Source organism: Tursiops truncatus, chromosome 1 (genome assembly GCF_011762595.2).
Source record: "Tursiops truncatus isolate mTurTru1 chromosome 1, mTurTru1.mat.Y, whole genome shotgun sequence".
Lineage (NCBI taxonomy): Eukaryota > Metazoa > Chordata > Mammalia > Artiodactyla > Delphinidae > Tursiops > Tursiops truncatus.
The window spans coordinates 34915166-34929237 of NC_047034.1; the positions used below are offsets into that span (position 1 = coordinate 34915166).

At 43.9% G+C, this 14072-nt stretch overlaps 1 protein-coding gene across 9 annotated transcripts in view; it reads left to right on the plus strand.

The window, feature by feature from the left end:
* The window catches only part of SRGAP2 (SLIT-ROBO Rho GTPase activating protein 2), a 237761-nt gene that overhangs the window by 150744 nt on the left and 72945 nt on the right, over nt 1-14072 (plus strand). For all 9 annotated transcript variants that reach the window (XM_033852663.2, XM_033852657.2, XM_033852660.2 and 6 more), the window contains one exon: nt 10231-10293. In XM_033852663.2, coding sequence (XP_033708554.1) covers nt 10231-10293 — 63 coding nt within the window. The remainder of the gene's footprint in view (nt 1-10230; nt 10294-14072) is intronic.

Below are 14072 nucleotides of genomic sequence, written 5' to 3' on the forward strand. Positions count from 1 at the left end.
GTAAGAGTATTAATTTATATTAGACTTTGGCAAGTCAAGGATGTATGTTATAATTTAGGGTTATCACTAAAGAAATAGTATCTCAACCAATCTAAGAGAGGGGGAAACTTGATAAATAAAAACTAGCCAAAAGATGGTAAGAAAGATTCTGGTAAAGAGAAAACTATAGGAATATAGAACACAGCAGTGGCTTCCAGGGATTAAGGGTAGAGGAGAGTTTGACAATAAAGGGGCAGCATGAGTGAATTTTTTGGTGGGTGATGGAACTGTTCTATGTCTTAACTGTGGTGGTGGTTACCCACTTTGTACATTTGTGTACAGAGAATAAACCAAGAGTGACTTTTACTGATTTTTTTTAATTAGAAGGAAAAAAGAAGGTAAAAAATGAGAGAAAATAGAACAAATAGCATACAGCTAGTTGGTGGATTTAAACCTAAATGTATCAGTAATTACAATGACTGTAAACAGACTCATGCAGAATTAAAAAACAGATTTTAAACAAACAAAACTGAAACATGAAAAGCCGCACCTTAAATATAAGGATATAGACAGAGTTAAATATAAGGATATAGAAAGAGTTAAAGCAAAATGATGGGAAAAGATAGTTCTGATAAAATCAGACAAGATAGATTTTAATGCAAAAAGTATTATTAGAGATAAAGAAGGATATTTCATAATAATTAAAGATTCAAGTTACCGGGAAGAATCAATAATGCGAACTTAAAACATATAAATCAAAAATGGATGGAATTAAAAGGAGAAATAGACAAATCATCAACCCCAGTGGGAGGCTTAATACACCTGACTTACTGAATAATCAAATAGACAAAACACACACACACACACACAAAATCCGTAAAGATAAAGAAGATTTGAAAAACAATGAACAAACCTGGCCTAAATGACATATATGGGCCCTATGCCTGGCAACTGCAGTCAGATACACGTTCTATTGGTGGACCTGGAAAATTTATAAAGCCTGAAGTGAAGAGGAAAAATTGAAGCACTTAGAGCTGGGGAATGGAAATCATCAGTTCCAAACTCTGGACATCCTCCTTCTCACAATTCACTGATTTTTCACTGGGGATGAGGGAAGGTGCCCTTCTCCAAGGACGTAGATTTTTTTAACTGTCCGTAGACTGATGGGAGTGGCTGCGCATGTGGACACAGTGTGGACAAAGACGAAAGGGTACAGACCACCACTGTCACTGAAGAAAGCTGTCCAGACTCAGAGCTCCACCCCAGCCCCAAGGAAATGCATTCTAATCATCTGCCAGTGAAGAACTCTATTTATCTCCCAGAGTTGGCTTTTTTGCTCCTCTCCGGTCCAACTCTGGCACCTGAAGTATCAAGATGCTCTTTCCATAATTAAACCCTCTGCTCCTCCTTTTCTCTGGAAGGTGGGATTCTAAGACAACTCCAAAAGTAGAACTACACAGATCCCTCAATGAACTGACTTTGCTGCCAGGTTCCTCTTTAAAGTATCTAATCAGCGATTTTCCCAGCAAGCCAGGCATTTCCTGTATGGGTGCTGCTGACTATTTTACTTCCTACCAGGCCGCCTCCCATGCCGTGTTCATGCTGCCAGCTTTCAGATGAGCTCTATTAACTCCTATGCTTCCAGCCTCCTCGCAGTCAACTGGGAGCCACAGGGGTATTCTTCCCATCACCCAGCTCCTGGAATTCCTTACTGTAGACGGGCATATGCTTACATCCACCATATCATTCTGGCTTTTTGGTTTTTTTTTTCTTTCTTGCCCAGTTCCAACCCATTGATTATTTTTCCTCTAGAGTCCATTTTACAGCTGCCGAGAGATTTGTGCTCTCATGTTGCCTGTTTGTCTTTGTGTCTTTTGTCCCCTGTGTCCCAGTCTACCCAAGGATGCCATGGTCATCAAGACACCATTTCTATGCCTTTAGTGTCCTGACCGGGAGATGGGGTGATCACTCATCTTCAATACGACCTCAAGAAATCCTTTGGCACTGGAGATCAGGGCCTAAAGACATTATTACACTCCCACTGAAATCATTATCCAGAAGAGTTAAAGATGGAAATTTGCCAAGAGAAGCATCATAGTGGTGGTTTAAGAAATGAAGCCTCAGACTTGATTGTCTCCTTTTAAGGGATGTTGCTTTCAGCTTATTTTTTAGTATTAGAATAGGCCATTCCAAGAGATTGAAACAACTATGGGGGAACATTCAGATTCTTATAGGTCTTTGTTTTAGACTCTGCCATCTGAGGTCTTGGGAGAGCAGAGGACCTTCAGCCTCTTCCTGTCCCCCTACCCCCACCCCACCCCTGCCCTAGTCCAGTGGGACTCAGCCTTGTTCGAATCATATGTTTCCCTGACAAGAGGCTCTGGTCAGTTGTAACAGAGCATAGTAAGCGTCCACAGGAGGTAGAAATTGAATCCATAGCGTTCACTGTCATGGCAAAGAATGGATTTTCTCCCAGGGCCCACAAGCATTACTGTGGGTTATTAAGTCTGACTACTCACACATTCCAGAACTTCTGGGAAAGCCTTAAGGAAATCGCTTTCAGAAACAAGTGCCCTAGAGGAGAAAGCTCTTGGATTTCATTAAACCAGAACTTAGTAATGGGCATTCTTTGTCTTCTCTGACCTAGACAGTAGGGAGATCCTACCTTTGGACATTTAATTTATGACCCCAATTGAACCAAGTCCCAGTTGTGCATCTGAGAAGGATCTTTCCTGTTTAATCTACCTAGAGAGATAGAAAGTAAATCTATTCTTTTTATTTTGCCTCTACAGCCACTGCCCCACACCCCCCACCAATTTCTTCCTTTTTGCTAAACACCTACCCTTCCCCCTTAGGAAAACTTCATATTTCTTACAGAGTTATTCTTACTTTGGTTCTTACTGAAACTGGGGAGGGGAATAGATTGTGCATCAGCAGCATGAGGAAAACCAAAGATTCTTCTTCCCTGTGGTTGATAGAGCCCCTCCACTGGAGGGATTTAGCTGCAGTTCTGCCTGGGGATTAGCTTCTGGGAGCCTTCCCAATTCCACATACCATGATCATTATATGTTTTGGGGGTACATCAGGAGGCAGCACATTGGTGGAAAAGAGCTTTCAAGTGGGTGTTAAGAGGGCTGGATTCTAATATTAATAATAGCTAACAGGGGCTTCCCTGGTGGCACAGTGGTTGAGAGTCCGCCTGCTGATGCAGGGGACACGGGTTCGTGCCCCGGTCCAGGAAGATCCCACATGCCGCAGAGCGGCTGGGCCTGTGAGCCATGGCTGCTCAGCCTGTGCGTCCAGAGCCTGTGCTCCGCAACAGGAGAGGCCACAACAGTGAGAGTCCCGCGTACCGCAAAAAATAAATAAATAAATTTAAAAAATGTTAACATTTATTGAGCATACTAAGGGCTAGATTCTACCTTAATCACTTTACATGGATTATCTCATTATTATCCTATTTTACAGATGCAGAAGCTGAGGCATAGAGTGGTTAAACAATTTACCCAGGGTGATACAAATGGGAAGTAGAAGCAGGAGTCAAACCCTGCTCTAGTGCCTGCATGTTTCACCCTCTTTGAATACTGCATGTGGTCCCAGACAGGATACTGGATAGCTGTGCGACCCCAGAAAAGTCATTTCAACTTTTTGGGCTCATCTGTGAACTGTAACCTGAGGGAGTTCACGTGGATAACTTCTGATGGAGTTTCCACTTTCAGTAATCTACGTGAAGTAAACGCAGCTATATTGTTTTATTCTTGTGATTATGTGAAAGCATAATGTTTAAGTCTAAAAGTTTACCTAATTGATTCAATAACTGGTTACCTTACTGGCTGCTGTATACAAAGCAGTGGGCTGGGCACTTAAGAAATATGGTTTTAAAAGTTATAATCTGTCGCTTTCATTAGTTTTAGATGGTTTCATATTTTAGTAGCCTTGGGATTTTTTTAGATTAAGTTTTTTAGATAATTAAACAGGAATCTAATTGAGAAACCAGTTGTGTTTCAAAAGACAAATTCCGAGACGGGTATTGGGTCTCAGACTGTGTCAGGTTTCTGACATTTTCTTTTATTCTCTTAAAGTATGACTCTTGTTACTGAGAGAATTTAACTACACCCATTCACTTCTGAGTGAAGGAGCACCTGGTGAGTTTTTTAGTTTGTATGGTTCTGAGAAGCTCAAGAGACTCTTTAAAAATGAAATGTGACTGCTTTGGGAGTCACTTATACTGAAGCAGTATCTTTACAACCTGAAATATCTGTTAGAAACTTAGAAAGGCAAATTCAAAGAAGGGATTTGCTATGTAATAGCAAGATTTTTTTGAAATCATGTTTCTGGCAAGCTAGATTCAATATCTAGCTTGCTCTGGAGGTAAGTGTGGAAACCTCTTGGCTGAGATAGAAACAAATTCATCTTGAACTAGAAAACTAACTTAAGAAATTCCATTTCTAGTAATGCTTTTGAGACTGGAATAGTTGCATTCTGATAGGCTCAGATATCAGCTTAATGTCCATCTTTCTCAGTAGACTGTAAACTTTTAAACTGTTTTGTATACTACTATATTTCCAGTTAAACCACAAGTACTTGACACATAATAGGTGTTCTATAAATATTTGCCAATGGACTCTTTATTGATCACTCCTTAAAAATACAGCATTTCCGCCTTTGCCAGGATCTAGTAATTGAACCTGCTTCAAAACATGCAGTTAGCCACCTTGAGAGCCAAGTTACTTAGCACTTGTCTTGGTTGGTGGGCTTCAGTCCTCAATCCACTATTTTCTTTATCAATGCCCCAAGTAGCGTGTCCAGTATTTTTAAACCTGTGTATAATGACTCATTGATTAGTTGTAAAATGAATTTAGTGAATTATGACTAACATTAAAAAAATTGAAGAGGAGAAAAGAATAGGAAAAATCAGAATGCACTGCACATAAAAAGGACCTTTACTGTAGACACACACATGTTATACTGGATTACAATTTTTAAAATGTATTTTTTGAAATCCTGTTCTACCCTATCTTCAGAAGGTAAAAGCACTTCAGGTGTCTATTTCGTGGCAGCTCCCAGCCTACCTCTCTATAAGTGTCTTGCAATTCAGTATATTTGTATTTTATGCTACCATGGGCTCCCCAGAGCATAACCGGAGCACAGTCTTACTAGAGCCACCATGTGCTAGCTTAATCAGTGAGTGAAAGCTGAATAGAAAGAGTCCCCCCGCATAGATACAAGTATTGTGGCCATAGGGAAATCTAGAAATCACTCCTGAGCTCTGACCCGCAGGATCACCACACCCTGCACCCTCACGGCTGCATCCTGGACCACCTATTTTGATGGGCTGAGGAGGGGCCAGACACAGTGCCCACCATCACCTAGCACTAGCCCTGCTGCCACACAGCCACTCCTTTTAGCCCTGTCCTCCCCACCAAAAGTATTTCAGGCAAAGCTCCAGCTCTTGAAACTTGGCCACTTTGAAGTGGTGAGCCAGCGCCCCTGAAACTGACCCTACATCTGGTGGCACTTCTCCGGCTGTCAGAGCTTCGTATAGGGTTCATGTCTCTTTCCTCTGAAACCTGTAAATGTAAATTCAACTTTACATTTTTTTAGGTCTTTTTAACAGTTGGTCTCAGAAGTATCTTTGGGGTAGGGAAGGGGGTGTAGCACTGGTGGAGGGAGATATATGCCCTTGAAAATTGGATTCCTTTTTGGAAATCTGCTGACACTGGCTAATCGGCAGAGAACTAAATGATCCTACTGTTTCTACCTGCTGACGGGCTCAGCCTTGGGACAGGGCTGAAATTAGCTCTCACCACATGGCAGAGACATGACTTCCTCTTTTTTTTTTTTTTTTCATACAAATAAGGGGTAATTTTGTCCCCTTCAGATAATAGAGCTTTGTAGTATAGATGGCCAGTAAACAACAGCCCCTCCTCCCCAACTTGGAAAGCATACTAGTGCTGAGCTAAGTACCTAGAGAATCAGGTAGTAGGTAATCTCCCTGATGAGCACTGGTTTGAAAACCCTTTCATAATCAGTGTTCTTTGGGAAATGCTCATAGACAAACCCATCCAAGCTCAGGAAATGTATTGCTCCAAAGTTGAGTGACCAGTGTCCCGGCAGCCCAGACCACAGAACCTCATGTGTCCTTACGTTTCTGCTGCTGCATCCTTTTTGTGAGTGAGGAGGTTTCAGGACTTGATGGTCTTTGGGAAATGAGGCTGTGTGTTTCGGTTCTGTTGGCCAGTGCTGTTATCTGTTGGAAAAGGAGGATTCCCTGCCCATTTTGTAAGCACACAGCTGGCAGGTCTGTTACAATCTCACTGCCTTCCAATCAGCCCCGCCCCGGCAGCAGGCAGAGTGGGGGCCTGTGAAACACACTGGCCAGACAGTTGTGGTGAGTTTCAAAATAAAAGCTCCCTCCTGAGCACACCATGGCACTTCCTATCCCAGAGAACCAGCATTCACTGTGCCACATCTCTGGTCTAAATTTAGGCATCTCTTCTTCTTCTTTTTTTTTTTTTCCAGGCAAAGATTACTATGCGAACATTTAAGAGAAAAATTTTGCCCAAAGTAATTTTTTCCCTCGACTTCTATTTGGTTTCCTGCAATGTTTAGATGACTCATTCTCTTCCAAGAAATTTTAAAGAAAAGAGATGCAGGCTATATGATAGGGCACAAAGACTGCTCTGTAAATTCTCTTTCTCTTTTCTGCCGAGAAATCCCTTAGCTTTTTTTTTTTTTTTTTTTTTTTTTTTCCCCCGGTACGCAGGCCTCTCATTGTTGTGGCCTCTCCCGTTGCGGAGCACAGGCTCCGGACGCGCAGGCTCAGCGGCCATGGCTCACGGGCCCAGCCACTCCGCGGCATGTGGGATCATTGCCGGACCGGGGCACAAACCCGTGTCCCCTGCATCGGCAGGCGGACTCTCAACCACTGCGCCACCAGGGAAGCCCCCTTGCTGTTTGTTATAGGAAACGGAAAGGCTCCACAGTCTGCATTGTCATGGACTCGGCCTCATCAGGTCCTGTTGTTCCCAGGAATAAATGTCTTCCTTGTCTTTGGGTGGGTCCCCCTTGTAGCTTCCCAGCTCTGACAACTGCTCCACAGCAGCTGCCAGCACGGAAGCCCTTCTGGGATCGCTGGGGCCACGCTTGCCCCCAGAGGCACACAGTTAAGGTTTCTGAAATACAGAACGGTGGCGTTTTATCGTCTGCGCAAGGAGAGGTACAGGCTATTTCCTGCCTCTCTCCTCGAGTCAGAATTTCTCCCAATTGCTGGGGACTTTATCATAACTGTAACCTGGCTAACAGCACGTGTGTTCCCAGCCCAGCCCGCAGCCAGAGGGAGAGTAAGTCAGAATCACTTCAGCAGCCTGTTCAAATAAACAGGGATAATAGTTGAGTCGGTCCTTTTCCAACTAATCAGTACACGAAAGGAAACATCTGCCCGGGCTTAATTGCTGTTTGATTGGTTATGCTTTTTCTCCCCCTCTCCTTCCCACCTCTTCTGGGGACTAGGTTATTTAAGTCATGGGTAAGCAGCAGGGTAGAGGAATGGGAGTTTTCTCCTGTAACCTCTGCCATCTAAACACCAGGAGGTGTAAGAGAGGCTGGGAGGCTGGCAGGGGGAGTTGGCCTGGAGGCAGGAGGGCAGGGTGTTTGGAAATGATACTCATGGTCACTTCCTGGCCTTGTTGCTGATCTGTGGCTGGTTGGTGAGTCATTTTGCCTCACTTCAACTCCTTGGGCCTCTGCTGCTTCAATGGAGCTCAGCTCTCCTCACAATGGGAGGGAGAGGTTGGTATGTGAGATCCTGGAAAAAGACATTTCCTCTTACGGCTTCTTCCAGCAGTTGAGGGCATTGAATGAGAGTCATTTGGGAATAGTAAATTTAAGGCTAGCAAGATACTCCTGAAGCCATCCATTTGGTAGAGCATCTTTTTTTTTTTTTTTTTAATTTTTATTTATTTATTTTTGGCTGTGTTGGGTCTTCATTTCTGTGCGTGGGCTTTCTTCTAGTTGCGGCGAGCAGGGGCCACTCTTCATCGTGATGCACGGGCCTCTCACTGTCGCGGCCTCTCTTGTTGCGGAGCACAAGCTCCAGACGTGCAGTTTCAGTAGTTGTGGCTCATGGGCCTAGTTGCTCCGCGGCATGTGGGATCTTCCCAGACCAGGGCTCAAACCTGTGTCCCCTGCATTGGCAGGCAGACTCTCAACCACTGTGCCACCGGGGAAGCCCTGTAGAGCATCTTGGTCCCTAAGGAGAACGTGCTGATTATCTTGTGCTCTGTTGAGGAAGGCCAACCCCCCGTACACTGAAGTGGGGGTGTTGGAATCTAATGTGGACTCAAGAAGCCAGGCAAAGGATGGCAAAGAATTATAGAATGGCAGAGGTTGGAAAAGACCTTAGGAACGTTTAAGCCAAAGACTTTCATTTTATGGAAAAGAAAACAGAGGTCCAGAGAGATGGACCAGGTTGTCCAAAGCTATTTTCCTGATAGTGGAGGAGCTGGAAATAGAAGAGTCTTGTGATTGCCAATTCAGGGCTCCCTCCATCCCTCTCCACACTACCAGGTGTAAAAATTCATGTCTGCTCACAACAAAGGTCACACATATGTTACATTCCATAATTAATTCCTTAATAGAAAAATGTCAAAGCATAAAAGAAGAGTGAAAATGACTGCTAAACATGTAAAAAAAGGTTTAGGCTCACTAGAATTAAAGGACTGCAAATTAAAAGAGGATACCATATCAAATTTTCAAGACAAAAAAAGTAAAAAACATTCTTATATGCTTCTATTGGTATTTTAAATGGGTACAGTTTTTTCCAAGGGCAATTTAATGGTATAAGTTAGCAGTCTTTGACTCAGCAATGTTACTTCTAGGGGAAAATAATGACAGGTGTGTGCATAGATTATATACAAAGTAATTAAATACAGCATGTTTTAGTACAAAAAATAGTAAGCAAAGTAAATGTCCAAGAATATAGGAACTACATCAATATAATCTATTATAATACTATAGAAGAATAATACGTAAGGAAATATTCACAACATATGTCTAAGTGGATAAGTTACAGTGTGTATAATGCAATCCCAATTCCATAAAAATTGTAGAGAGAAAAATGTGTAACAAAGTCTAGAGTGGTGATTTCTTAGCGGTAGGAATTAAGGGTTGCTTTTTCTTTTTTGAGGTTTTCTACAGTTTTCTTATTTATTACAATAAATGTATATTCCTTTTGTAATCAGAAAAAAATATTTTTAAAGTCATATATCTTGAAAAAAAAAAGCAAGATCTTAAATTATTATGTTTCTGACATGCAGGACATCTTCCTTTCTTTGCCTGGGAGCTGAGCTGTACCAGGGGGTAGGTAGTATTATACCTTCTGTTAGAAGGGCATTGTTGGTATCTGCTTTTTAGTAGGAAAGAACTAGAAGGAGCTGGCAGAAGATAAAACAAAGGTTTCCCCTCTCAATGACCCAGTGATGCCAATCAGTTTTATGTCCTGCTCTCGTGGGCTTGGCATAGAACACTCAGCATCAAAGGCGTGACTCATTTCCTTCCTGCTTCCTTATTCTTCTCTATTTCTACCCTTTTCCCCATGTAGTTAGATGCCAGCCCTGGGCGGCAGCAGCGAAGAACCTGAGAGCCACCACTCCTTAAGATTAATCTGTTGGAGGCCCCTTAACGTATATCATCAGTATCAACATTAGCAACCAGTCATGTTTGAGGTACCACTGCCCTGGGAGTTTGAGGTAGAAATAAAGCAAGTAAGAGGTATAAATTCTTCTTGCTTGGAGGCTCCTATTTAGTCAGGTACTTGGAAGTCCTTGGATGTTTATATACGCATGCCTATCTCACCCTATTTCACATCTTACTTTCCTCCACAATTCTCAGGAAAGCCTGACTGCAAGGATTCAAGAAAGCTCGTCCCACCTAACAACTGTTGCCAAGTGGGTTGTGGCTTTCAGGCCTGCTCTTCGGGGAACAATTGAAAAATCAAAGGCTACAAGCCATTTTCCCTCCACGCGATTTCCTTTGCTAGGCTCTAGAAGGGGCACGTTTCATTTTATTAAAACTCTTTTAGCAATCTGACCATAATTTGGTCTGATCAGAGTGGTTATCTGATTTGCTGGGTTAAATAATGGGCCTTAATTGAGTCTGTGTTATTTGTAGAGCCCGTGCTGCCCTTGCCTTTGTTGCCCCCTCCTCCCTCCTTCTGTTTCCCAATTAACCTTCATTCCTCTTTCTTTGCAGAGTAAAGAAGTCGGCCAGCAGCTCCAAGATGATTTGATGAAGGTCCTGAATGAGCTCTACTCGGTAAATCAGCTGGGTTGCTTGGCTCTGTCACAAGCAGAGGGAAGCAGCGTTTGGCAGCTTGTGGCCATACTCACGTCAGCAACAGAACTGAGCTGAGGTTGGGGACAGTGCATGGTCCCCGCTAGGGATGACTTCACCCATCTCTTTTTTCACACTCTTATTTTCAAACTGGAATGAGCCCAAAGACACTTTCTCAAAATAAGATCTCTCTTCAGCTGTGCAAGCTAACGCTGGCTTCTTTGGGGGCATCATCACCAGAGACCAGCCAAGGCCTAGGTCACCAGCACAACTGACCCTCATTAACAGCAAACCAGGGACCCCCGAACCTAATGGCAAGGAGCATAACTTGCATTGCTCCATGAATGATACTCGCCCTATTGGACAGGACCTGTTGTTCAAAGTTTTGCATCAGTTCTTGGATTGATCTCCTGGTTTGAGACTAGAACGAGTGATCTTACAGGGACGCAGAGTCCTAAATGCCCTTAACATAAGGGACCAGTTCAGGCAGAGAGAGCTTTGTATCGACTCCCTGGGGCTTTATAAAGGCCACGCCTCCACTAGTGAAGGGCCAGGCTTTGGGTTTGGAGAAGAAAACACAATTTGTTCTGAAGTGACTGGCACTTCAGGCACGTGATGCCTGTGGCTGATGCGCGTTTCTTCATGCACTGGGAGATGGTGGGGGCTGTTTCTCCCCCAGCCGTGTTTCGTTAATTATAATTAAAACAAACACGCACACCTAGGAAATGCCTGCTGCCCTATAGGGAATATTACTATTGTGCAGCTAAAGCCTTTCAGGGCCCCCTTCTCCAGCTGGGCTGTGCCAGGCCTTTGTGTCATTCTCCAGGATTGCCCCATCCTGTTTTGGAGGTGAAATTGATTTCCTGTGTTTACTTGCTTATTCACTGCATTTTTTCTTTCTTTCTTCCTGTCTCTCTCTCTCTCTCTCTCTCTCCCCCCCTCCCTCCCTCCCTCCCTCCCTTCCTTTCTTTCTTTCTTTTTTTAAATTTACAGGAAGACAGGCAGTGGCAACATGTATCACAGGCATTTGGGATCAGAGAATTCCGTGTTCTTGATCCAAAAGCCTAGGTGTGGCCACTTTGTCATGGCAACTGTTAAGCAAGTAAATAGGGTAGGGTGGCCATCAGCTTTGTCTCCAGTGATGCTCAGTTTGTTTGCAATTTCTACTCTGTGACTCTTCTGCTCTGAAGCCAAGTAGATAGATGGTTCCCTTTGGTTCAGTTCCCAAGTTTTCATTTCTTTCAAATGAAGTTAAGGCTGTTTAAAAATAGGAGCATGTTGACGTGAACCTTTTTCAGACTGGATGAGTTTCCTGAACCCTCTGGTCTTTTAAATGCTTTACTTCTGCTCTTTATTTATTTTTAGAGCATCTTCTAGGCACGAAGAAGAGCTACTACTCCTTTCTCCTGGCAAATAATTCACTAAGATAGAAAATAACGCATGTAGTCATTATATGAATCCTTTTGTTTTCCCAGAAGCATCTTGGGCCTCTGCTGCTGCCCTTTCTGGGGACGAGTCGGGTGGGTTATCAGCAAACTGCAAACCAGTATAAATCCAGTGTGCCACGTCTGCAGTGGGATTTGAGGCAGCAGAGGAAGAGCAGCATCTAGGGATCTGTTAACTTTCCTCTAAATTCTAGGTCTCCTAATATGCTGATTTTTTTAAACAAAAATAAATAAGTGAAAAGGCATAATATGTGTTGGAGTGAGAAAAAACCTTGGAACTCACTACTCTAAGCAGGGCCGAGCTGGCACCTTGGGCTATAGTCTTCAGGCCATCTGAAGTTGCCCAGGACTTCACTGGCCACTGTGAGGCCATAGTCCACGCAGAGCATAAAGTCTTCCCATTAGTGTGCAAACCAAGAATTGGCTGGGCTTGGTGTCCCCTTTCATTAGGTGAATTAGTACACAGTCTTAGAATCTATCCAAGGCCCAAACAAAAATTTGACATTTTCCTCTAGTAGGCAATGGGAAGAGAAAAAAGAGTAGAGAACACTGGAAAGTTCCAGAGAAGGAAGAACAGTCTGGTGCAGTGATTCTCAAGCAGGGGGATTTTTTCATGCAGGGGGACACTTGGAAATGTCTGCAGATGTTTGTAACTGTCACCGCTGGAGCAGAGGGTGCTGGAGGTCAGGGTGCAACTGAAATCTTATCATGCACAGGACAGCCCTCACAACAAAGAACTGTCTGGCTTAAAATGTCAATAGTACTAAGATTGACAAACCCTGGTCTAATGACTAGTCTCCTGAATTAGGCAACGCAGATTCTACCCAGTCTCCACCAGCTATATGATCTTGGGGGATGCTCCCGACCTCTGTTGAGCCCACTCTCCACATACTCCATGTGCTGGTGTCTCCATTTCCTTGGGAGTGGGGAGTTTGGGGGAGTCATGCTTCATGAAATATCAGACTATAGTTAAGGGTCAGATGAGTTTGCAGATTCTATAGGCCATTAGAAAGTTCAGAGAATAGAACGATGAGTTGTTTCTTCTGGAGGGTGAGATAAGTATAGGACTAGTCTGAGAAAGGCACCATGGCATTAGGGTGACTGACTATCTTGTTTTACCTGGAACTGAAGGCTTTCCTGGGACATGAGACTTTCAGTGCTGAGCCTAGGAAAGTCCTGAGTAAGCCAGGATGATCGGTCACCCTATATAGGACCGTGGTTTCATCAAGTAGGAACTTGGGACTATTGTATGCTAGCTTTGAGGAGATACTTGCTGTATGTACTCTCTCTGTGTCTCTGCCTCTCTCAGAGGAGTTAGGAAGGGAACAAGGGAGGACTTCTTTTCTTTCTTTTTTTTTTTAAATAAATTTATTTTATTTATTTATTTTTGGCTGCGTTGGGTCTTCGTTGCTGCATGTGGGCTTTCTCTAGTTGCGGCGAGCAGGGGCTACTCTTCGTTGCGGTGCGTGGGCTTCTCACTGAGGTGGCTTCTCTTGTTGCAGAGCATGGTCTCTAGGGCACGTGGACTTCAGTAGTTGTGGCGCACGGACTCAGTAGTTGTGGCTCGTGGGCTCTAGAGTGCAGACTCAGTAGTTGTGGCACACGGGCTTAGGTGCTCAACGGCATGTGGGATCCTCCTGGACCAGGGCTCAAACCCGTGTCCCCTGCATTGGCAGGCACATTCTTAACCACTGCGCCACCAGGGAGGCCCGGGAGGACTTCTTATAAGGAACTTTCCCCTTATTTGATCTTCAGTAAGGGCCTCTATAAGCAATTGAAGTTATTCGTGGGCATGGGATAAAGGAAATCAAGGATGCAAAGACCCACCATATTCAGTGCTCTTCTTACCTTGTATCTGCCCTTAATGCCCACAAATACCTCTTTTTGGGAGACTGATCACCTACGGGTTGATAATTTAGGTATTTTTGAACCTTGATGATCCAAGGGGCAGGACCCAGGTGTTCCCAAATAAAGATGCCTTTGGGCGAGAGGCCCAGACTCTCACCATAAGGGGCCAGCTGCCTCTCTGTACCTTCCTTTTATCTGCCTGAAAGGCCTTTGATTTTCCTGACTTGGCACTCTGTGCCAGGGGCCGCTTGCCACAGCTGCTCCTAGAGAGCAATCCCAGTGAGCATTCTCCTCCACGTGCTTTTTACCCCCTAATGGGCTGGCTAGTTTACAGGCCATGGCATAAGTGGTTTTCATTTTCTGACTGATGAATCAGGAATGCCTTTGAAGTCAGAGCACACTGCTTCCCAAAGAACTCCAGAATTCTCTGCCTCAGTTATACTCAGAGGCTGTATCTGGAAAAGCCCA